This window comes from Eretmochelys imbricata, chromosome 3, assembly GCF_965152235.1.
Source record: "Eretmochelys imbricata isolate rEreImb1 chromosome 3, rEreImb1.hap1, whole genome shotgun sequence".
NCBI lineage: Eukaryota > Metazoa > Chordata > Testudines > Cheloniidae > Eretmochelys > Eretmochelys imbricata.
This window is the reverse complement of record NC_135574.1, coordinates 32371669-32398167: the sequence shown is the minus strand read 5'-3', so window position 1 is coordinate 32398167 and position 26499 is coordinate 32371669. Positions and strand designations below refer to the sequence as shown.

The 26499-nt window shown below is 41.5% G+C and overlaps 1 protein-coding gene across 4 annotated transcripts in view; it reads right to left on the bottom strand.

Annotated features, from left to right (window-relative positions):
- Positions 1-26499, bottom strand: part of KIDINS220 (kinase D interacting substrate 220) — a 162111-nt gene that overhangs the window by 57124 nt on the left and 78488 nt on the right. For all 4 annotated transcript variants that reach the window (XM_077812560.1, XM_077812562.1, XM_077812563.1 and 1 more), the window contains one exon: positions 22046-22208. In XM_077812560.1, the coding sequence (XP_077668686.1) occupies positions 22046-22208 (163 nt within the window). The remainder of the gene's footprint in view (positions 1-22045; positions 22209-26499) is intronic.

The following is a 26499-nucleotide window of genomic DNA, read 5'->3' as shown; positions in this document are numbered from 1 at the left end:
CTGGAAGGGCAGTGGGGTGGGGATTGTTTTGTAGGAAAACTGCCAAAGCAGCATCCCAAATCTTTAATCCTATAACACTTACAGGAACTAGAAAAATACTACAAAAAACAATAAAATCCTCTCTCTCAAAAATAATCCTTCCACTTATTTGGCTGTCTGTGGAGTTGGCTTCTTCTTTTGTATACCTTCAAAGTTATCTTCAATTCTTCAAAGTTAGAGGTCATTCTCACTTTGTGTGACATCATATGCAGTAACTTCAAAATCCTCTGAGTGACTGAAATCCTTTCTAAAGCTCACCTTAAAACTTCATTTACGGTAGTGAAAATGGACAAATTTCTATTCATCTTTCCCATTCCCTTCAAGATGCTTCTCACTACAAAGAAATACAGTAACCACTCTGTAGAAATACTTACCTCCATCTTTAACCTGTTTACATTTCCATTAAAAAAATTACTTTCAGTTTCATATTTCCCTTTCTCTGTACCCAACTCTGTCAAATTTTGCTGTTTTGCCTCTCACTGTAGAATCTTTGATACGTTGTAGGAAAGAAAGTACAGTAACTCCTCCCTTAAAGTCGCCCCGGTGAATGTTGTTTTGTTGTTACGTTGCTGATCAATTAGAGAACATGCTCATTTAAAGCTGCGTAATGCTCCTTTCTAACGTTATTTGGCAGCCGCCTGCTTTGTCCACTGCTTGCAGAAAGAGCAGCCCGTTGGAGCTAGCTGGTGGGAGCTTGGAACCAGGGTGGACCGGCAGCCCCCCATCTCCGTTCCCCTAAGTTCCCTGTGCAGAAGCCACCCAGCAAGCTATTGCTGGCAGTTCAGCTGTCTCTCCCCACACTGCCATGTGTTGCTCCTGCCCTCTGCCTTGGAGATGCTTCCCGGAGCCTCCTGCTTGCTGTGCAGAGGGCAGGGGAAGAGAGGGCTAATGTCAGGGAGCCCCCCTCCCCCTGTACCCCACTTACCCCATCTCCATAGAGCGGGGGCGAGGGGGGAACGACACAACAGGGCTCAGGACGGAGGGAGCATGCCAGCAGCAGCTGCTTACTCAACTTGAAAAAACAAGGAATAGTACTTGTGGCTGATACAGACTAACAGGCTTCCCTTCTGAAACCTGTCTCAACTTGCTGATCTACTTAAAGGCATTGTACTCAGAGTAGGGTCAGCTTACTTAAAGGGGCAATGTGCATCTCTCTCTCTCACACACACACACACACACACAGGGTGTGTCTCTCTCTTTCATGCTGTCTCTCCTTCCTCCATTCGTGCTGCTTTGTAGATTGTGAGGCTACATTAACAACAGTGGGTTAACCCTTGAGAGCTCAGCCGATTGTTAGTTCATCGTTTAGCAGTAAGACATTCCCTGGGAAATATCCCACCCTCTGACTTCACCACCTCAACCAAGCTTCACAATCGTCGTTGCATTTTTCAGGAACATAATTACACTGTTAAACGAGAGTTACTGTATATATAAAAGTATATATAAATACACTGAGTGCCTATATTGTAAGTGTTTTTAGTTTATTATATTTTTATGCAAAACAGTAGCAAGAAACAATATCATACATACATCATAATGCTTCTTACACAATACATATTAATAAAATCCAACAATAAACATAACACGCTTCCCACTAGACCAACAGACCTCCCCATCTCTTCCTCACATGGAAAACAACCAGAAAGAGTTCAGAGGTGGTGAACTATGGAAATCCTAGATGCTAAGGGCCCCTTCCCCAAAGCATCCAGCATCAGGTACAGCTCATCCCTCTTACTGTGTACCCAGAGGAACACACCTGTGACACCAGGCCCAGTAGACTCCAGTTTCCTTTCCACATTGAAAACAACAGTAGAAGCCAGGAGAAGCTCAGATAGGAAGACTACAGAAATCCCCAGACTTTCAGGCTTCTTCCTCAAAGCAGTGAGTGCCACATACAGTAAAGTGTAAAATAGCATATCAGGGCCTCCCCACCTCTGAGACAGAGAACAGGAGCAGCCAAGATAAGCCTTCACAGCCTCATAGAATCATAGAACTGGAAGGGACATTGAGAGGTCAGCTAGTCCAGTCCCCTGCACTCAAGGCAGGACTAAGTATTATCTAGACCATCCCTGACAAGTGTTTGCCCAACTGGTTCTTAAAAATCCCCAGTGATGGAGATTCCACAACCTCCCTAAGCAATTTATTCCAGTGCTTAACCACTCTGACAGGAAGTTTTTCCTAATCATAGAATATCAGGATTGGAAGGGACCTCAGGAGGTCATCTAATCCAACCCCCTGCTCAAAGCAGGACCAGTCCCCAACTAAATCATCCCAGCCAGGGCTTTGTCAAGCCTGACCTTATAAACCTCTAAGGAAGAAGATTCCACCACCTCCCTAGGTAACCCATTCCAGTGCTTCACGACCCTCCTAGTGAAAAAGTTTTTTCCTAATATCCAACCTAAACCTCCCCCACTGCAACTTGAGATCATTACTCCTTGTTCTGTCATCTGGTACCACCGAGAACAGTCTAGATCAGGGGTCGGCAACCTTTCAGAAGTGGTGTGCCGCGTCTTCATTTATTCACTTTAATTTAAGGTTTCACGTGTCGATAATACATTTTAATGTTTTTCAGAAGGTCTCTTTCTCTCTAAGTCTATATATTATGTAACTGAACTATTGTTGTATTGTAAAATAAACAAGGTTTCAAAATGTTGAAGCTTCATTTAAAATTAAATTAAAATGTTGATCTTATGCTGCCGGTCCGCTCTGCCGGCTCCTGCCAGCTGGGATCCCGGCTGCCGGACCCGCTCAGCCCGCTGCCGGTCTGGGGTCCCAGCCCTGCCCATATACAGTGGGTACCTACCTTCTCCCTGGTTCTAGCCCATTCTCTTCCTCTCTCTCTGCACTGAGCTGAGGGTGGGAGTGTACTGAGCACAGGGCTGGGGGTGAAGGAGCAGGCTGGGGGTTGGGGTGTAGGGTCTGGCCAGGAGCTAGAATGAGGGAGGGGGCTCAGGGTTAGGGCAGGAGATTTGGGTGTGGAACGCTTACCTGGGCAGCTCCCATTTGGTGGGAGGGGTGCAGGTGGGAATGGGGGGTGGGTGCAGGAGCTCCCATTTGGTGCTCAGGGTGGGGGTGGGGAAGTTGGGGGTGCAAGAGTCAGGATGTGGGGGGGTGCATAGGGTGTGGGGGGACTGGTATGCGGGGGGCTGCAAGAGTCAGGGCATGGGGTGTGGGGGGCCTGGGAATGTGTGGGGGTACCAGAGTCGGGGCTGGGGTCATGGGGGGGGGTGAAGAAGTCAAGCAGAGGGCTGGGTGTGTGTGAGGGGGGTACAGGGCTCAGGGCAGGGGTCTTGGGGGTGTGCGTGAGGGGGGGTCAGGGCAGAGAGCTGGAGGGGATATGCCTTGCTTCCCCAAGGCCCTGCCCCTGCTTCTTCTCTGCCTCCGCTGGGAGCAGCGAGCACGCTGACTCCACTCCTCCCCCACCCCCTCCCTCGCAAGGGCCATCAGCTGATCGGCCGGTAGGGACGGGGAGGAGGAGGAGGAGGAGGAACCCAGCACACTGCGGGAAGAGGCAGGGGAACTGGCAGGACCAAGCTTCTGCCCTCTGCCTCCGCGGGAATGGGGGGAAGCAGAGAAGAGCAGGCCGGGCCGGATTTTTAATGGCACGCTGCTGCCTGCTGGGACCCCAGCAGGCAGCAGCGTGCCATTAAAAATGGGCTAACGAGCCGTCTTTGGCATGCATGCCATAGGTTGCCGAATGCTGGTGTAGATCCACCCTCTTTGGAACCCCCTTTCAGGTAGTTGAAAGCAGCTATCAAATCCCCCCTCATTCTTCTCTTCTGCAGATAAACAATCCCAGTTCCCTCAGCCTCTCCTCATAAGTCATGTGCTCCAGCCCCCTAATCGTTTTTGTTGCCCTCTGATGGACTCTTTCCAATTTTTCCACATCCTTCTTGTAGTGTGGGGCCCAAAACTGGACACAGTACTCCAGATGAGGCCTCACCAATGCCGAATAGAGGGGAACGATCACGTCCCTCGATCTGCTGGCAATGCTCCTACTTATACAGCCCAAAATGCTGCTAGCCTTCTTGGCAACAAGGGCACACTGTTGACTCATATCCAGCTTCTCATCCACCGTATAGACCATTTGTTCAACATTGAAACATGGACACTGGATTTGTCCTTTTCGTTTGCTATATTGCCATTGGATGTTGGGCTGAAAGTGAGTGACTATAGAAGAAATACCCAAAGCTACTAACCTACTCCTAAATCAACACTTTAATCAAGCACTACAGACACTGCAGAAACATTTTTTGGCAGGAAGGTGTTACAGGTGGTGGTCATTTATTCTATTTATTTCCTGTCTCTAGGGAAGGATTATTCTTTATTATTACAATTTCTTACCTCTCCCTCTCTCCTATTTTTTCCTTACTGTTCACTAGGTTCCATATAGGCTAAACTGAGGGAGATGGCCAAGATCCAGGATAGAAAATGTTATCTTATTATTTCCTTTCTGAGATGGTCCTTGCCCTCAATCTGCCTTACAAAGGATAAATTCTCCAAGAATCCTTACATATTAACTTGGGTCCTAAGTATTGTATATACTTATGGATAAGGAACTACAGTTACAAGTTTGAATTTCTTTTAGAAGTGTGGTTTAATGTTTCAATAAAGCTTCTGAGGACCAGGCAGAAGAGGCATAGGAAAGGCTTAAAACCCTGAAATGCCTTTGGTACTTGCAAAGGGGCAAAAAATACAAATAGTCTAGATTGGGTGAGTGATCACAATCCAGAAATCAGGATCCAGAAAAAAACCAAACATTAAAAAACTTCTTCTATTCACAACCTAGTTTTCCTCCATCTCTCTCCATCGGAAAAGCCAGCTCCTCAAGGAGCTCCACAGTATACAGCCTTGAAGGCATATGACACACCAAGCTGGTAGGTTCATCAGAAATACCTCACAGGAGCGACAATCGGGACATAAACGTCTAAAGAAATTGCAGAAATTCAATAACTTTGTATGCTCTAACCTTTTCCGAAGAAAACAAAACTAAAAGGTTATAACTATTCAGAGAACCCTAGAAAATTATTTGATCACAAGGCCACCATTGCAGGGCACCAAGCCAAATCTTTAGCTCCAGACAACTTCAAGGAAACATATGCCCTGTGCTCAGCAAGTACAACAGCCTCTCAGAGGAATCTATATGGAGAGTATTTGTGTTATACAAATTCTTTCTAAAACATATTACTTACACTAGAAAAAATACTTGAAGATATGAATTAACCCACAACTCAGGAACCAGCTACCTAATTCACAGCATAATCCCTTTTTACAATATAATCTTGGTGCTTAACTGAAATAATGGCAGTCAAAGTTTTGCTTTTCTTACCCAAGAACTACTTTATTATAGACAACTAGAGCATTCGTAATTCAAGGCAGAGCTTGTAGCACTGCTTATATTTAAGATGGAGTGATACATCCTATCTTAAGGACAGGTTTCAGAGTAGCAGCCGTGTTAGTCTGTAGCTGCAAAAAGAAAAGGAGTATTTGTGGCACCTTAGAGACTAACCGATTTATTTAGGCATAAGCTTTCGTGATGCATGCAGTGGAAAATACAGTGGGGAGATTTTATATACACAGAGAACATGAAACAAGGGGTGTTACCATACACACTGTAACAAGAGTGATTAGGTAAGGGGAGCTATTACCAGCAGGAGAGAAAAAAAACCTTTTGTAGTGATAATAAAGGTGGGCCATTTCCAGCAGTTGACAAGAACATGTGAGGAACAGTAGGGGGGAAATAAACGTGGGGAAATAGTTTTACTTTGTGTAATGACACATCCGCTCCCAGTCTTTATTCAAGCCTAAGTTAATGGCGTCCAGTTTGCTAATTAATTGGCCAAACTGGATAGTCTCTACGTAAAAGAATAAATGGACACAAATCAGACGTCAAGAATTATAACATTCAAAAACCAGTCGGAGAACACTTCAGTCTCTTTGGTCACTCGATTACAGACCTAAAAGTGGCAATTCTTCAACAAAAAAACTTCAAAAACAGACTCCAATAAGAGACTGCTGAATTGGAATTAATTTGCAAACTGGACACCATTAATTTAGGCTTGAATAAAGACTGGGAGTGGATGTGTCATTACACAAAGTAAAACTATTTCCCCATGTTTATTTTCACCCCCACTGTTCCTCACATGTTCTTGTCAACTGCTGGAAATGGCCCACCTTGATTATCACTACAAAAGGTTTTTTTCTCTCCTGCTGGTAATACTCACCTTACCTAATCACTCTCGTTACAGTGTGTATGGTAACACCCGTTTCATGTTCTCTGTGTATATAAAATCTCCCCACTGTATTTTCTACTGCATGCATCCAATGCAGTGAGCTGTAGCTCACGAAAGCTTATGCTCAAATAAATTTGTTAGTCTCTAAGGTGCCACGAGTACTCCTATCCTATCTTAAATCCCCGTTTTCAATTGTTTATAACTCTGCCAAAAGTTAAACATTTGGGCTTAAGTTTTCCATGTCATGTGTCTACCTCAGGCTGAATTTTTTTTTTGACAAGTTTCAGCAAAAAATGGTTTATATATTTCCAAGAACAACATTAGGGGGAAATACATGGTTTTGGCCTTGTTAAAAAAAATTCTTACAACTGTTTTGCTGAGAAGCTGTGGTGCCTCCATGCTTCAGAGGAGACACTCAACATTTGGTTTAGGGATTGCTCTGGTGCCAGGGATGTGCCATTTGGTGTTTGCTTAAAAACACCTGAATTTAGCCAAGTTATAAGTCTTTGAAAAATCTCATTTTGCAAATGCTTATTACAGACTTGTTAGAATTCGCCAGCTAAATTATCAGAAGATTCCATTTACACTGAGCATGCTCCAGCTCAGGGCTGCAGGGTCTTAAACAGGGACTTTCCCTGCAATTAGTCCTCCTGCTTACAAGTGGCATCAGGCACAGGAACTGAGAGCAAAGAGAACGTCTTTCCTGTGCTCTCAGTGCTCCAATTGCTGTCTCCCAGGAGAAAGCAGCTGACAACTGCAGAGGGGACATGAAACAATGGGAGCAGATTAGGCAAAGAGTTTTGGGGAGGAATGGTGATAATGAGACTGGCTGAAAAAGTAGTCTGGGAGCCAGCGGGGAATAGTGCAGGAATACATGACTGAGACTGGATGAAGAGCTGAGGTAAGGAGACAGGACTGAAAGCTGGGGAATGATGGAGGGGGGGATACTCGGACAAAGAACTCCGGATGAGAGGAGAGACAGACTGAATGAGGAGATGGGGTGGGAGATAGGGACAGGCTGGGCGAGGAAACTGGGATGAGGATTTCCACTGGGTAGAGACTGGGACTTAGTAGGCAAGAAGACAGAGTGGAATGAGAAGTTGGAGTGGGGATGGGAGAGAGAGGACAGGGACAGAGACAGGCTGAAGGGGACAGGCTTGAAGGAGTCATGCTTGGGGGAGGTGGAGAACAGGAGTAGAAGAGTCTGTGACCACTACAGAAAACTCCCCTCCAGAACCTGGAATTGAAGCCAATATTCCCCAGTCTCAACATTCTTCCACTGTCAGCAAATATCTGTGAAACCTTCTGGCAAAGCATGCACCTCATTCTTCTCTAGTGTTGATCCACAAAAGGATGACTGATATGTCTGCTATCAATTACTCACTTAGCTCAAGTGGCAGACATCTGGTTCCAACACTGTGGATGACCTATGTGGATGTCAATATGATGCATGATGGAATTTCAGTTTTTTCGGTTAGCTTTTTAAAAAACCTAGGAAATCACACACAAAAAACTACATTAAAAGAACTTTAGGTTTACAGAGTCAAGCACTCAAAAGTTAGGAAATGCTGGCATTAAGATTGACCATGTAATCTTAATTCAGCCCCCTCATGCCTAGGCATTATGATACAGTATTTAATTACATGATCATATACCACTTTTTCCACAGGATCCCTGCATCATTCAGTGCACATGATTTATGGTGTCCAATTAATGAGCAGCTGTTCAATATTTTATGCTCATTGTTCAGTGTGGCCCCATGCCTTGTCACTATACTCTATTCAATCCCTGCTCCAATCACAGAATTATTAAATTCATCATGGACTTTATATAACTCAACACTTCAGTATCTGACTGCTTCAAAAACACTAACAAATCTATTTTTACTTCACCCCATGAGATTAGGTGGTGTTATCCCTATTTTAGAGATGGGAAACTTGAGGCACAGAGAGATTCAGATCAGAAGTGTCCATTAATTTTGGGTGCCCAGTTTAAGACACCTAGGACCTGAATTTTCAGAGTTCTTAGATTTCATATGACTCTTAATATGCACAAAGCATAGTTCCCATTGACTTCAGCTACAGCTATGAATGCTCAGCACTTCTGCAAATGATAGCCTATGGTATCAAGTTGGGCACCCAGAAAATGATGAATACACACTAGCTATCTGTGAAATGTTTAGTTAAAAGTGACTTGCCCAGCATCACACAGGAATGCTGTGGCAGAGACAAGGATAAAATAAATTCTTCAAGCTGGACAGCATTCACCTGTCTTAGGCATGGGACCGTCCTTTCTCTTCCTGCAATCCCCTGCCTTATTCACTGCACACCTTCCAACTTCTGTAACAATGCAGACAGGCATCTCACAGACAACTGCCTCCTTCGCTACACAACTCTGATTTATCCTCATAAGCATAAGCCATCCGGTAACAGGAACAAGACAGCCATCTTTAGGAAAAAAAATTGTATGTGATCATGTAATTAACAACTGCATTATGATGCATATGCACAGGTGGGCTGAACCACAGTTATATAGGCAACCTTTATGCTGACACTGAGTGCATGACTTTGCAATCTTTACACTCTTAACTCTTACGTTTTTTGTTGCAGTTAACTACATAAGTTGTGAAAGTGATTTATCTTTTGTAATAAAACTTAAAATCAAAATACATTCTGAGGAAAATAAATCAAAGATATTAATTTCGCAGAAAAGAGTGTATCCTAAACCATGCATGACAGAGCAATTTCATGTTGTATTAGCTCCATATAAAGTACTTTGCCAAGGTAATTAATGTATTAGTGCCATCTGCTGGTATACCAATGTGCAGTGCATAATGCATAGTTGGCATTAGAAGAAGAGTGGTTCAGTTTGATGCAGTTTAAACTAGTGCTCTTACTTCATTTTTAGAATTAAACTATTGATCCTAGTACACTAGATACAGCCTAACCCTAAAAAAGAAATTACAACAGTGTTTCATGTATAATACAGGTTATACCACAATAATAACACACAAGCATGCACAAGAAACTGTTTACCTGTAATTCTTGAAATGAAGCTGTATAGTCATAGCAGATCTAGCCAAACTCTTGACTTTGTGCCTCATGCATGTGACTGGCAGGTATAAATATAATGCCATGAACTAATAGGAGAGCAGTGCACACCTGTCCTTGTTAGAAGTCCTGGTGACTCATACATTCCCTAACAGATGGTACTTTTCCAATAGTCATAGATAAGGATACAATTTACTCACAGTGGTCACTGATTCTGTGATTTTAATGAACCTCCATGACTTCGGTCAGCCTCTCCCCGCCCCCTCCCCCCAACACCCCGGGTTATTTTGTTAAAGACAGGTTGCAGGCTTATGTGAATTTTTGTTTATTGCCCGCAACCTGCCCGTGACTTTTATTAAAAAGAACCGTGACAAAATCTTAACCTTAGTCATACATGTAAAACAACTGCAATGACGTAAAAAACATATTCTACGTTGGGAATATATCTGGAACCCCTGTACCTAAACACATTTAGAATAATAATTAAGCAACTTAATTTTTTCTGATGGGGGGTAGGGGAGAGGTGTAATAGCATATCCCTACTCTTCAATGCTAAAGCTTCAGGCATGGGTCCACGTAAAAAGACCAATTTGCAAAATAGCTCAGTGGTTTGAGCATTGGCCTGCTAAACCCAGGGTTGGGAGTTCAATCCTTTAGGGGGCCATTTAGGGATCTGGGGCAAAAATTGGGGATTGGTCCTGCTTCAAGCAGGGGGTTGGACTAGATGACCTCCTGAGGTCCCTTCCAACCCTAACCTTCTATGATTCTAATATACCTTGGCAGAAAACCATTTCCATAATATGCAACATGAGTAGGCTTGGAAGGATTAGATTTTTATTAGTAAATATTGATTTCATTATACACTCAAAAACTGACTAAAAAATATTTTCATTGATAATAATCAAAATTTACATATAGGCAAAGTAAGAAAAGTATTACTTGACAACATATTAGGGTTTGATTTAAGAATATTTACTTTGTATATAGTGACATGTGATGCTGACAATTAGTTTTATAACTGTTTAAAAACCCAACTTCTTGAATCTCAGTGTCTACTTTCATTAAATGAGTGTGGCCTGACCAGCCCTACCTTTTGACTCCCCCATAATTTTCCATAACTGAACATTTCAATAGATAAAAATTGAAAGCAATGTTTAAAACCCATAATTTTTCACAACTGTGAAAATTTAAACTGATAAAAATAAAAAATGTTTAAACAACAATAACCATCAAAATTATAAAAAAAATAAAAATGTAATTCTGCCAACATGAGGAAATAAAATATTCTTGCTTTTGTTTTGAGGTATCAAAACAGAGACAGCTTTACAAAAGTAAAATAATAGGGGAAAAAGAATGCTGAGTGCACTCAGCTGAGGAACAGATTCTATAATATTGATGAGCCAAACCTAAAATTCATACATTCATAGATTCCAAGGCCACTGTGATCATTCAGTCTGACCTCCTGCATAACACTGGCCACAGAACTTCCCCAAAATAATTCCTACAGCGTATGTTTTAGAAAAACATCTACTCTTGATTTTAAAATGGTAAGCGATGGAGAATCCATCACAACTCTTAGTAAGTTGTTCCAATGGTTAATTACCCTGTCAAAAATTTACACTTTATTACCAGTCTGAATTTGTCTATCTTCAACTTCCAGCCATTGAATTGTGTTATACCTTTCTCTGCTAGACTACAAGAGCCCATTATTAATATTTGTTCACTATGTAGATTCTTATAGACTGTGACCAGGACATCTTTAACCATCTCTTTGTTAAGCTAAATTGAGCGCTGAGCCTATCACTGTACGGCATTTTTTCTAATCCTTTAATCATTCTCATGGCTCTTCTGTGAACCCTCTCCAATCTATCAACATCCTTCTTGAACTGTGGATAACAGAACTGGACATAGTATTCCAGCAGCGGTCTCCCCAGTGCCAAAAACAGAGGTAAAATAACCTCTTTGAGATTATACTTGAGATTCCCCTATTTATGTATCCCAGCATCACATTAGCTTTTTTGGCCACAGCGGCACACTGAGAGCTTATGTTCAGCTGATTATCCACCATGACCCTCCCAAAAATTTTCAGAGTCATTTCTTCCCATGACAGAATCCCCATCCTTTAAGTATTGCCTACATCTTTTGTTTCTGGATATATACATTTAACCATATTAAAAGGCATATTGTTTGATTGTAACTTGAGACTCAGTCCAGGCAATGATATTTTGTAACTCCTAGAACTCCTTGTGACAACCTTACCAATCTCCCAAACAGAAACTGATCTACAACGTAGATACAGATTAATGTCTCAACTTGAGACAACAGGTAAAGGAGAGGTTACTTTCCTGTACAGCAGCTGGAGTTCTTTAAGATGTTTTACCCCTGCAGGTGCTCCACATTAGATGTATGCTTTACTGAGCACTTTCAACCAGAGATTTTTGGCAGCAGTGTCCGAGAGTCCACGCCTGCACCCTATATATTCTTGTGCTCCAATTTAGGGAGGGGAGGGCCCACCACTGCTTCACTTCCTTCTCAACTATGAAATCTGGCAAGGCAAGGACTCTGAAGCAGAGAGAAATGAGGATAAGTACTGGAGCATCCATAGGGACAAAACATCTTAAAGAACTGCAGTTACTGTACAAGTAAGTAATCTCCCCTCCTTCAAATAGTCACCCTTATGGGTGCTCCCTTTAGATGACTCCCAAGCAGTGCCCCAACGACAGAAGTGGGTGCTGAGGAGACTGATGTAGTACAGTTCTGAGAACAACCACATCAAAGGCTTCATTTACCCTGGATGAGAGACGAATAGCACAGTGCCAGGAAAAACTGCACAGATGATCAGGTGGCAACTCTGCAAGTGTCCTTAAGCAGGGCAACAGAGATGAATTGTGCCCTGCTGGAATGTACAGTTACCCTAGCTGGGGGGGGGCGGGGGCAGGGGTGCACTTCAGAACTTTTTGTAACATCATGAGACCCATTTTGATAGTCTTTGGGTGGAAATAGGAACTCCTTTCATCCTGGCTGTGAAAGGGACAGAGTGTCTAGAAAAGGGTCTAAACGGCTTAGTCCTTCTAAGTAGAATGCAGAACTCTTCTTATATTCAGAGTGTGAAGACTGGCTTCTTTCCTTGAAGTCTGGGGTTTGCGTTAGGAGACTGTCACCCGAGTGTCCTGATTGATGTGAAAATTTGATGAGACCTTCCACAAGAAATGAGGATGATGATGTAAAGTCACTTTGTCCAGCTAAACCACTATGTAGGGTTGATCTGTCAGAAAGACTCCCCCACCCTTCTGGCCAAAGTAATGGCTACAAGGAATGAGGTCTTGAAGGATTAATGGAGAAGAGAACAGCTCCCAATGGGCTCTAGAGGTAGCTTCCTCAATGCATTAAGAACTAGAATAAAGTCCCAAGGTGGACTAGGTACTGTAACATGAGGAAAAAGATTGGTCAAACCCTAAATGAACCTTGCAGTCATAGAGTGTGTGAATACTGAAAGCTCTTCAACTGGTAGATGAAATACTGTTAACAGCAGCCAGATGGACTTTGATGGAGCTCAGTAACAAGCCCAGGGTTTTTTAATTCAGCAGGTGTTCCAAGTATAGAGTGAGGTGTGATTTGGAGAGAAAGAATGCCCACGGGATGCACCAGGACTGGAATCGCTTCCACTTTGGCAAGTAAGTCTTTCCCATGCATGGTTTTCTACTATTCATCTGTTCTTAGAGAAAACAAACCCATTACACACGGGAGCCACTGAGGAGCCAGGCTTTGCGATGCAACACAAAAGATTTGGGTGAGTCACTATGCCCAATTCTTTGGTCAGCAGGTCTGCTGTCAGGAGACAAAGAGGTGGTCACAAAGACAAGCAAATCAGAAAGATTTTGGGGAGAAAAAACTGGCTACTGGAGAGAGCTTCATCATCATGGCTGCCACTCCCACTGTCATCTGGTACCCCAAGCCTTCATCATCCTGATCCTGAGAGGGGTGCTGACCACATCAGGCCAGAGAGAAGGACCCAAATGACATCGCCAGCTCTACTGGCTCCATCTGAATCACAAACATCACCTAGGATTAAACAGGATTGGACTTTAACATCAACAACAGCAGCTCTAGCCCATTCAGCTAACCCCTTTCTTTTTTCCCCAAAAGGACAGTTATTACCATCTTTGATATCATCTGAGAGACTGCACAACAGCTAAAGGCAAAGGAAACAAGAGTTGTTGTTAAAATAAAAGCCTTATTTAATATTTCACATGCTTTAACTGTTTTTCCTGTTTTTATATTTTATAAAAGGTTGAAAGAACTTTTACTAGTGTGTTTGCCAGGGTACTATGCAGGCTGAAGTCTCTGTATACCAACCCCAAACCTTGTTTAAAAGCATTTAATCTTAGACAGTAACTAAATTAACATCTTTACATGCCCATATTCCATCTAAATTAATACAACAGAGGTCAGGGAACCCCCCCAAGACACACAGTGTGTGTTGGGGAAAATAAAAACAACAAAGAATTAAACAATTAGACAAAACAAGCAAGTTAACTTTTGTGTAGCTAACAGGCTCCGCATGCTCCGCTCTAGCCACAGATAGTTAAGAAGGAACTAGAGCAGTGGTGGATTTACCCTTTCATATATGTCCTCAGATCGGAGCATGAGAATGTGTAGGGTACAGAAGCAGCACACATCCTTCAGACCAAATGTGACTTCAAATGACTGAAGTTGTAGGAATGACTACAGAATAACAATGAAAAATGTAACGTAGAAAGGGCTCTCTTGAATACAGCATGACAGTCCAGAGTGAATAAAAAGAAACATAAAAAGGATTCTAAGACCTTTAGATGGTTCCACATTAAGTATACAGTGAAAGGCCTCACTAGGATGGAGATAGAAAAATATTACTAAGATCACATCTAATTTCTGGAAGGAAATCAGGACTAGAGATTCACACACTTTGCTGCCTATTTGGTCGAGATAGCAAGTGGTGGGAGAGGCAGGAATGCAGCCTCTACCCTGAACCTGAAACAATTTTAATGGATACTGCCAGTAAGCCTAAACATTGTTGTATATTTGTTGTAAATTTGCTCCTCTTCTTTTCTTCAGTTTCATAACAACAACTTACTCTTCACAGCGCCCATTTGGAACCGCAGAAAGAAGAGCTTGAGCAGTAGCACTGACATCATAGGTAACTCAGCAAGTCATCAATCTTTCCCTCCAGTAACCATAATGTTAAACCCTAACCCTGCTGTCTGTCTTGGTCATCTCTCCCCTTGACAGTGTCCATTTAATGCTGTAGGCAGAAGAATCTGCCTGCAGCACCAAATGGTTATGTGGAATAAAATCTATTCCTTCTTTTGCTCGGTGGCATAAGCATGCCATTATTCATTGACAAGAACTGAATTTCTTACAATACATTTTCCTTAAATTGCTAGTCTTGAGAGAGCAAACCAAAGGAAGGTGATGAAACAAATTCAGTACACCCTCTTGACAATGTTCAAAACCCTGTATCCGAAGTGATCCAGGGCCATCAGGGGCAAAAAAACTTCATTCTTCTCCAGCATAAAGGTGCTCAGTGGAAAATTCTAGCTGATTATGGGCACAATCAAGCATTTCAAAAGCCCAGCTGTTTGCTCCGGGGAGGTACTATTTTTGTGTTCCTTCAGCTTTTGTTGAATGTGAGGCAGAATGAACTCAATCTATGAGTACTGAGACCCTATAGAGTCAGAAACAGTGGCATAGACCATTTTCTAGTGGCATGCCTTATAGTTAGTCACTTCAAAGAACAGTGTTATCCTTTAGTTTTACCCCATATTTGATCAATTTAAATCTATTTCATGTTTTGAATGAAGTTAGTTTTGGTTCTTTCATCAGTGTCAAAGATAAACCTTTTCTTGGGATTTGGATTATATTGACATTACTATGGATTTTCTGGGTTCCTGTTTTCAGTTTCATGTCCATTTTTGGTATGGAATTGAAAATAAGTCAGGTAGAACCATCTAAGAAGAAGGAAGATACAGAGCTGTTTAAAATTAGACAGCTCATCTTGGTAAGCTTCAGTATTTGTTAGATTAAAAAAAAGTGTCAATGGATTTAGCAAGAAAATTTCTAGGCAGCAGCAGAATATTTTAGACCCAAAATTAGAAACTCAAGATGTAAAATGGGCAAATATACTCTTTTTTAAAAACCAGTAACAAATTTGCTCAATAAATATTAATTTCAATTATCATAGAATCATAGAAATATAGGCTTGAAAGGGACTTTGATATATCATTTAGTCCTGTCCCCTGCACTGAGTCAGGGCTAAGTATTATCTAGACCATCTCTGACAAGTATTTGTCTAACCTGTTTTAAAAACCTCCAGTGACACAGATTTCACAACCTCACTAGATCATTTGTTCCAGTGCTTAATCCTCCTTACAGTTAGGAAGTTTTTCTTAATGTCTAACCTAAATCTCCCTTGCTTTAATTTCAGACCATTACCTTTTGTCCTTTCCTCACTGGATAAGGAGAACAATTTATCACCCTGCTCTTCACAGCAGTCCTCCAAAGAGCTTGCAACCCTTCCCAGCTTGGTATTGTACTTGGTATCCTACTTATTTTCACTAAATTACTGTTAAAATCACATTGCAACTTACTTTGACAAGAATATTAACCGAGACAATTTAAGCCTAAATTAGCAAAGTATACCACAAAGTCTTATCTCTGAGCAGATAAGGTCTACTAGTAGAATCTAGCAACAGAGAATGGCTAGCTCATGTTGATATGAAGTATTAGAATATACAAAACTGTACTGGAAAAAAAAGGTTACTCTCATTCTCATAACTGTGGTTCTTCAAGATCTGTTTTATATGTCCATTACACTGTAGGTGTCAAGTCAGTGGCACTGCTATGGGTACCCGCATGGCCTCACAATATGCTAACATTTTTATGGCTGACTTAGAACAACGCTTCCTTAGCTCTCGTCCCCTAACTCCCCTACTCTATTTACGCTACATTGATGACATCATCATCATCTGGACCCATGGAAAAAGAAGCCCTTGAGGAATTCCACCACGATTTCAACAATTTCCATCCCACCATCAACCTCAGCCTAGACTAATCCACACAAGCGGTCCATTTCCTGGACAATACTGTGCTAATAAGCAATGGTCACATAAACACCACCCTATATCAGAAACCTATTGACCGCTATACTTACCTACATGCCTCCAGCTTCCATCCAGGACACACCACACGATCCATTGTCTACAGCCAAGCTGTAAGACACAACCGCATTTGCTCCAATCTCTCAGACAGAGACAAACACCTACAGGATCTCTATCAAGCATTCTTAAAACTACAGTACTCACCTGCTGATGTGAAAAAACACATTGACAAAGCCAGAAGAGTACCCAGAAGTCACCTACTACAGGACACGCCCAACAAAGAAAACAACAGAATGCCACTAGCTGTCACCTTCAGCCCCCAACTAAAACCTCTCTAGCACATCAACAAAGATTTACAACCTATCCTGAAAAATGATCCCTCACTCTCACAGATCTTGGAAGACAGATCAATCCTCGCTTACAGACAGCCCCCCAACCTGAAGCAAATACTCACCAGCAACCACATACCACACAACAAAAACACTAACCCAGGAACCTATCATTGCAGCAAAGCCCGATGCCAACTCTGTCCACATATTTATTTAAGTGACACCATCATAGGACCTAATCACATTAGCCACACCATCAGGGGCTCGTTCACCTACACATCTACCAATGTGATATATGCCATCATGTGCCAGCAATGCCCCTCTGCCATGTACATTGGCCAAACCAGACAGTCTCTACGCAAAAGAATAAATGGACACAAATCTGACATCAGGAATCATAACATTCAAAAACTGGTAGGAGAACACTTTAACCTCTCTGGCCACTCAGTAAAAGATTTAAGGGTGGCAATTTTGCAACAGAAAAGCTTCAAAAACAGACTCCAATGAAAAAAGAAAAGGAGTACTTGTGGCACCTTAGAGACTAACAAATTTATTTGTGCATAAGCTTTCGTGAGCTACAGCTCACTTCATCACTCCAATGAGAAACTGCTGAGCTTGAATTAATATGCAAACTAGATACCATTAACCTGGGTTTGAATAGAGACTGGGAGTTGCTGGGTCATTACACATATTGAATCTATTTCCCCACGTTAAGTATCCTCACACCTTCTTGTCAACTGTCTAAATGGGCCAACTTGATTATCACTACAAAAGTTTTTTTCTCCTGCTGATAATAGCTCATCTTAACTAAATTAGCCTCTCACAGTTTGTATGGTAACTTCCAACTTTTTTGTGTGTGTGTGTGTGTGTGTGTGTGTGTCTTACTATATGTTCCATTCTATGTATCCGATGAAGCGAGCTGTAGCTCATGAAAGCTTATGCTCTAATAAATTTGTTAGTCTCTAAGGTGCCACAAGTACTCCTGTTCTTTTTGTAGGTTTGTGTCTGTCTGTCTCATGCATCAGCATCGGAGAGTTTTCCCTAGTGGTACTCATTGGGTTGCCTCCACCCACACTGGCTTCTCATGCTCTGTACCAAGGGTATAAAGGGTGGAGTCGCCCTGCACCTCTTTCAGTTCCTTCACACCAAAAACAGATGGTAGACACTGATGTATTAGGGAAGAAAGGAGGGTCGTGTAATGGACGTATGCAACAACAACAGTTAGGAGGTAAATTACTGTTTTTCTTCTTAGAGTGCTTGCTTATGTCCATTATATTGTCGGTGACTCCCAAGCTATTATCAAGGGCACTTGGGCTCTGAGGCTCATCAGAACAGGGAGCGCAAGACTGCTTTTCCCACTTTCACTTCATCTCTTCATAAGAGCATAGTGACTAGTAAACATGTGGATCAAAGACCACATTGCTGCACCACAAATGTCCAGAATAGGGACATGCCCCATGCTGCACATGCTCTGGTACAGTGTGCTGTCAACTCTTCAGGTAGCATCCTGTCCACTGCCATATAAGACACAGAGATGCAACTGGTAATCCATTTTGAGACTCTCTGGGTTGTAATCAAATACCCCTTTCTTGCATTCTGCACAGGAAACAAGTTACTGGGCAGAGACCCTGAAAGGTTTTTTTCTGCCCAGGTAAAAAGAGAAAGCTCAATGCAAATCTAGGATGTGCAGCTTTTGTTCACCTTTCTGAGCACGTGGCTTTGTGGGGAAAAAATGGTAAATATATAGGTTGATTAAGGTGGAAATTGGAAACCACCTTTGACAGAAACTTAGGATGAGGTCTTAGCTGAATTTTGTCCTTATAAACAAGTGTGTTGCAGATCCATGACAAGCCCCTGTAATTCCCCCACTCTCCTGACTAAGGTGATAGCCACTACAGTGACCTGTAGCTCACGAAAGCTTATGCTCAAATAAATTAGTTAGTCTCTAAGGTGCCACAAGTACTCCTTTTCTTTTTGTGAATACAGACTAACATGGCTGTTACTCTGAAACCAGCCACTACAAAGGCTACCTTCACTGAGAGATGCAAAAATGAACAAGATGCCAACAGCTTGAGTGGGGGACTCATAAGAACAGACAATACTAAATTTTAGTCACAAGTGGGCACTGGGTCATGAACAGAAGGAAATATCTATTTACATCTTTAAGGAATTGGGTTAGTGACCACAGTTTTATCATTGATTTTAGGATGAAATGCTGAAACTGAATTCAAATGAACTGTATGAGGGTTTAGGGACAGACTATATTGCTTAATGAGAGAGACAGTCTAAAATTTCTTGAATCTACAAGTGTGAAGGTAATAGGTTGTGGGACACTGCTCAGAAAAAGAAATGTTTCCACTTAGTCACGTAACTAGTCCTTGTAGACAGTCTTCCTACTACTAAGGAGGACATCCTGGACTGCCACTGAGCTACATGCTTCTTCTGCATTTAACTACTTATGAACCACGCTGTCAGATGCAACTTCTGAAGATTCAGGTGCAGCACACGCCCACGATTCTGTGTGATCATAAGATTATTTATTAAATCGCAGAAGCAGAGACTCCCTGGCAGATACGTGCTGGAGCTCAGAATACCACATTTATCCCAATGATCCTGGAGCTATAAGGATCATTATTCCTCAAACTTGCTTCAGTTTTGAGGATGACCCTTTGCTTCTTATCCCAGTCTTTTTGCCCAGCCAATTCTAGTTCTACTCCATCCCCGCAACCCCTTGTCAGATCTGTTTCCCCTCCTCACCACCCATTTCCCACCCCGTACCAGTTTCTACTCTCAACATTCCTCCTTCCCCTAGCTCCTCATCTGAGGTCAGTGTTTCCCCCATTCCAGTTCCCCTTTCCCCTCATCAGTTTCCATGTGTTCCCCCTGAAAACCTCCTAGATATCAGTCTTCCTTACCCAGCCAGTCCAGGTTTCTTTTCCCTTCCTCCACTCCAGTCCCAGTTTCAGCAGACTTCTTATTCCAATCTACTCCTTTCCCTTCCTCCCTGTCTGGCTGTTGTCCTCTCTGGTTTTGAATCAGATGGCTTCTTCCTCCATGCCATCTGGGTACCAGCAATGGATTCATTGAGAGCACAAGAACAACAGGCTCTCTGCCATCAGTTCCAGTACATGGCCCCACTCTGGGCAGAAGCAGTCATTACAGGGTAAGTCTGGTTTTGCCCCTGGGTCGTACAGAGTATGCCCAGGCTTTGCAAGCTGAGCTGTAATTGCTCTGTGGTGATGACACACATGAGATCAGGTCGCATATAAGAGTTATGAGAGGATGAAGCATGTTCAGTTGCTTTGTGGGAATGGTGCATGCGCAGTCTGGTCAGCCCTAGGAACTGTGAGAGGCCTGAACATGCTCAGTGAGGACTGAATCTTTGGAGATTTTAGCTCCTAAAGGGAAGCAAGGGTGAAGGAGTTGCTGGCACAAGTCTGCGTCAACTGCGATTTTTCAGTCTTACACCTTGGCCAAACATGGGCAGATTTTCACGAGTGCAGGAAGGCAAATCCCTGATACAAAGACCACCTGCTTGCCAAATTTTACATCCCCATTTCAAAGCATGGGAACCTGAGAACTTTTTAATAAAAAAAAAAAAGGTCACCAGACTTTTTTCTTATAAACAGGCAAAACATGTTTTTCCCTACTCTCATTCTTGGAAATGGCTGAACCATTTTGGCTAAATTTTTCCCACACAAGTTCATCCTGAGATAGACACCTTGTTGGACCATATTAAAGAAGTTCTGTATTAAAATCACAAATGAGTTTGATTCCCCATAATTAGTAATACCCTGGAATTTAAACTAAGAGGTCTCTTGGTTTTTGGTACTGTTTCTCTCCCTCTATGTGTGAAACTTGTAAGCTGCTAATTGTGTTAGTACATTCTAAGACAGAGTCTGTTCTCAAAGCAATTCTTTGTAACAACAACTACTCACACAGAGAGAGACTCAAAGCAATGCTCTGTAACAACAGAAACAGCACCCAGAGACTCCCCGCCCTTTTGTTGTATTCATCTCGCTTTGTTAACAATTGTGATTAAAATAGAGATAGAGGATGTATGTGGATGGATGCTTGGTGTGGATAATAACTGAATGATCAGGGAGGTGCCAGCCTAAGAATCCAGTGTCCATCGGCTGAAGAAGGTGTTAAGTGGAAATAACCAGAGGACCCCCGGAGGGCAGACTGGAATCCATCCAACAGCCTCAAGAATGGGAGAACCAAAGAACAAGATAACATCTGGCAGCACAGAGCTGTCAGGAATGTGCCATCTGCTGATTGATTCAGCAACAGCATGATGAAGCAATTCCCATAGACTGGCATAGGAAGAAATTCCTATAAAAATGGACTCTAGAAAGTGAGAACTTTGGGGTCTGATTCTGCAAACCAACTTCCAGGAGCATCAGATGAGGGTCTGACAAGGCCCTGCTCCCTCCTCATGTCCAGGCCACCTGGCCAGTGGCTTGGCATGAGCAACTCTAAGGCTGGTAACTATGATAACAACCTTGCAGAACTTGTGTGAGTGTGTGTGTGTGTGTATGAATGAATGTATGAATAAATATGAAATTGAATGGAATGTTATAGCTATAACTAACTGCTTACTAGGATTATTTCTGTATTCACAATAAATGTGGCATTTTGCCTTTTCCCCTTTAATAAGATCCTGCTGGTTTTTATTTTATTGGTATAACAACCTGGCATGTAAAATTCCAGTACACGTTATTAAAGTTTAGCAAAGTTATAAGCAAATGAAAACAGGATCTTATAATGGGAAAGTGCTGGACAACCCTAACAGATGATGCTATCAGCCCTCCCTATAATAAACCACTGAAAGCTCCACTGAGAAGTTTAGATAGAATTTCAAGAATAAATTACCAAATAAAATAACACCATTTCATATTATATTATGGCCCTTTTAATATTTTAAAAGTTATACTTTATTACCTATAGATTGGCAAAGAAAATGATGTCTTGTTGGGATGAAAATTAGATTAATGAAAACCCAAAATAGCTGTGCTAACCAACTATGTACGAGCACCCAGTAGAGATCTTAATAAAATAAACACAGACATATATAAACAGTACACCTGCTTTAATTAGCAGTGAAAGACATTTTAAAAACAACAACAACAACAACATTTGCCAATACTTAAAGATTTTAAATATAGGGGAAAAGACTTGGGTGGTAAATATTGGCAAATGCGGACTTTTTAATAGCAGTTATTAGAAATTTATGTCATCACTAGAACCATACCTACCTCTCGTAGATGGTTTTTAAAGTAAGCTGATCTGGAACACCTTCAGTCTCTTCCAAATACAATATGAGCCAGGATGTCCTGTATGGCCACTGCTCTGTAAGGTTAATCCAGCTAGCCAGTCTATCCCAATTGAAAGTGATCTGATTAGCTCTCAATAAACGTCCTAAAAATACAAGAAGGGGGGTGAGAAAGGAAGAAACTCTTAATAGCTTGATCTTTTGTCACACTCTATAACAGATGAAAATCATGTATTCTCCTAACAGCAGAAAGTGGAAAAGGTTAGATTAGTTCTATGGAGTTCAAATTTGTTTTGGGTCACATGTAAAATATCTAATTTGGTAGTCTAATAAAAAATCCTACTGGATATCTGTGTATATCTCAAAACCCACCATGACTATCAGCCTCTGCTCGGCCAGGCACTGGATTACAACTACCAGCCTGTTACAAGTAAGAATTAATGTGCATTAGCAGAGTTGTGGGGCAAAGTATGTGCAGTGCCTGACCGTAATTCTGCCCGACTCTAGCAACATTCTACAGCACTACATTTATACTGTATTTCAGAACGTTTTTTAAAAATTCATTATTTCCTCCTAAGAGATTTTCTGTCTGTTTCCACCAGGAAGATATCACTCATGGTTATAGCAAACAGGCAGATAATTGGTATCCTGAATAGTAAATCAAGAAAATCTCAAAGCTGGAAACAAAAGGCAGTACTTCGTTAACAAGAAAGGCAAGGTTTGGGTTTACGAATATAGCATATTATTAAAGGCAGAAAAAGGGATCTAAAATCAGTTCATGTAGTTGACAAACATTCTGATGAGAACAATATGACAAGAGGTTTCTTTACTAAGATGAATTCTGATTTGCCTGTGCTGAAGAAAGAGTATTCAGTTAACACTTTCAGAATACTGTCAAACTTCTAAATCATAGGTAACAAGGTTCTATATGAATTTTTGATGCAAGTTCATATTAAAGACTCCACCTTCTGCAAAACACACATTGTGAATCCATTCTACATATGAATCTCACACTTTAATATTGTATTCCTATTGTGTCCACTTTCTTTGCATTTGGGTTGTGGTTGTTTTTTTTTTTTTGTTGAAGTAGCATTACTAAGATTGCTAAAGTGGTTCATAATTTATCACCCTTAAAGATCCCATTATGATGTCTGTAGTTAAATTATATTAGTGTACACAAATATCTCATGGTTATAGATTTTATACAGTTTTAGTTTTTACTCTTGGGGAGAATTCTGTGCATCTGCGGAAACGCAGAATTCCTCTGTCTCACATAATTTTGTATTTTCCGGCATAAAATACATTTTGCCTAAGAAGTGCTGTCTTTGCACACCAAAGACCACTGTGGCACCAAAACAACCGGCTGTGTTCATGCTAGCTGTTCTGGAGCCACAGTGGCCTCCGGTGGACAAAAGGCAGGACTACAGCACTTCTTAGGCAAAATGTATTTTATGCGGGAAAATACAAAGTTCTATGCCCAGTGCTGCAGAATTCCCCCAGAAGTACAAGTTCATCACAGCACCCTACCCACAGAGCCAGGTTAGGACAGAATGGGGCACACAGGGCTGCTGAGGGAGTCATACACTGGAGTTCAGAATGTCTAGTTGGGGATACAGACTGGTACTTGGGCTCAGGAGCTGTGGGGTGACAGCGTTGAGCCTAGGAGTGGGAAAGAGAGAGGTTGCAGAGACCCATGGAGGGTACAGGGACAGGGACAAACATGCCTGACTGAATGGGAGAGGCTTGGGGGTCAGCCAGGGTCTGCATAGGGGAGGCTTCCCAAAGCTCTAACAATCCCCACCCCAAAAAACAACAACAACAAAAAACAACCCTTCTCTTACCCACACCCAACATCCTCCAGATTCACTCTTAAGCTCCTTCCCTCTCCCTCAGCTCCTCCATTACCTCTGACTCCCCCAAGCCTTTGCACTGCTTCTGACAGGTGCAGAAAATACAGTTCTGTATTGTAATTTAAATTAATTACACACACAAAGTTCTGTATTAATAAATCTAGTAAGAAATCTATTGGTCAAAAAAATTTACTAGAATTTTTTTTTTTGGTCTGTATTGTTACAGACATACTTGTGACAGATATTTTGAAATACATTAACAAAATAATTGAAACTAGCATGATTATATTGCACTATTTTGACAAATAAAATATGCAGAATTTTGAAGTATTTTCAATATTGTGTGCAGAATTTTTTTGCTGCAGAATTTTTAATTTTTGGTGCAGAATTCCCCCAGGAGTAAGTTTCATACCTGGGGTCACATATCCACAGGATGTGTGCTATGATCCATCTTTAAACAGTCCTTTGGAGGAACTCCTTCAATTGCTCAGACTTTCACACTTGAAAGTCATACAATTTTGCTAATCATTGTTCTGGACCTAGCTGGGTACTTTGAGAAGTGCTTGGCTGTGATTGTCCTGACATTTTTTTTTGACTGCTTGGTAAATGTTTTATTTGCCCTCAAAGCCTTTTTTTTTAAATGGGTAAGTAAAATAAATCCTGAGCTGTAATCTAACCCCATTGTGCCACTTTGGCACAGGAAAAAAGTGAGAAAGCACATAGATCTTCCTAGTGGATTCCCTTACTGTCATTTATAAGGCTTTACATCAGTCTGGCAACGTAGGCGTCTTAAAACTTTTACAGGTTTTATGCTCCTGGGGGAATTGATTGAGAATAGGAACAGTTAACTAACAATAGGATCATTAACAATGTTACTACACATGCCGGCTGCTACATTTCTGCCTCAGAGAATGAGATCAATTAACCATCAACAGCAACATTAACAAAATGTGGGTTTATTGTTTTTTAACAAAAAGCTATTTTCTTTAATTTAAAAACAAACAATTTTCAGTAATTTGATACCAATATTTAATTAAATGTTTTTTCGATTCTCAAGAAGTTACAGACACGTTACTAGGCAGGCAGGCTGCTACATTTCTGCCTCAAAGAATGAGATCAGTTAACTAGTAGGCAGACTGCTACATTTCTGCCTTGAGGAAACAGCCTTCCTTGTGCATAATAAAAAGACCTGCCCCCTTCCACACCCAGCCAGCCTCAGTAGTGAGAGGGACAGAGTCTCTCTCGCTTGTTGGCCAGCCCCACCCCCTGAAGGTAATCGTCTCCCCACAGGCACGCATGCCCAGCCCCCCTCTCCCGACAGTGATTTGCTTCTCTGAGGCTGCTCCAGGCATGCCAGGGAAGGGAAGAGGCATCTGTCCCCCAGCAGGGGGGCACAGAAATATGTGGACTATATGAATTCTGTGCCCCCGCAGGGGCGCAGAATTCATCCAGAGTACATACCCCAAATTTCACCTCACTTAAAAACTACTTGCTTACAAAATCAGACACAAAAATACAAAAGTGTCAGAGCACACTATTACTGAAAAATTGCTTACTTTGTCATTTTTACCATATGATTATAAAATACATCAATTGGAATATAAATATTGTTTTTACACTTCAGTGCATAGTATATAAAGCAGTATAAACAAGTAATTGTCTGTATGCAATTTTAGTTTGTGCTGACTTTGCTAGTACTTTTTATGTAGCCTACTGAAAAACTAGGCAAATATCTAGATCAGTTGATGTACTCCCTGAAAGACCTCTGCATACCCCTGATTGAGAACCGTTGGACTAGACAACCTCTCGAGGTCCCTTCCAGTCCTACAATTCTATGATTCTGTGTCCACTGAAGAGAGGACAAGAAGTAATCAACTTAATCTGCAGCAAAGAAGATTTAGGTTAGATATTAGGAAAATCTTTCAAACTACATGGGTACTTAAGTTCTTGAATATGCTTCCAAGGCAGGTTGTAGACTCCCCACCATTAGAGGTTTTTAAGAACAGATTGGACAAAAACCTGTCAGGGATGGCCTAGGTATTACTTGGCCCTGCCTTGGGGCAGTGGGCTGAACTTGATGACCTCTCGAGGTCCCTTCCAGACCTACATTTCTATGATTCCATGAGTCTATATATCTTACACACAATAATTAGTGTAACATTCCTGTTGAACCAGATTAGACTATAAACAAGAGCATCTACAAGCAAAAACCTGAAAAGCTTGTCTGATGAGAGAAAATTTGTATAATATAATTTTATTTAGAAATTCAACATGTTCCCAACTAACCGGATCTGACAAATTTAAAATTAGGAGCAGTTTTTTTCAATAGAAGGATTCTGTTATGAATAGGAAATTTCTCTAGTAATCTGTACACCAGGAGCTATGCCTGTCTGCCAGCACCCAAATATTCTCCGGGTAGTTTGACACATCTTCAATTATTAATTTTTCTATTTTTATCCTACCAACACTACCTAATGAACTCATATTTGTATATTAAATATTTATGCTAAATACTATCAAAAAATCTATTTAAGCAATAAAGAGCATATGAAAATCACATTTGTAAATACTTAATATTTACCGTTAC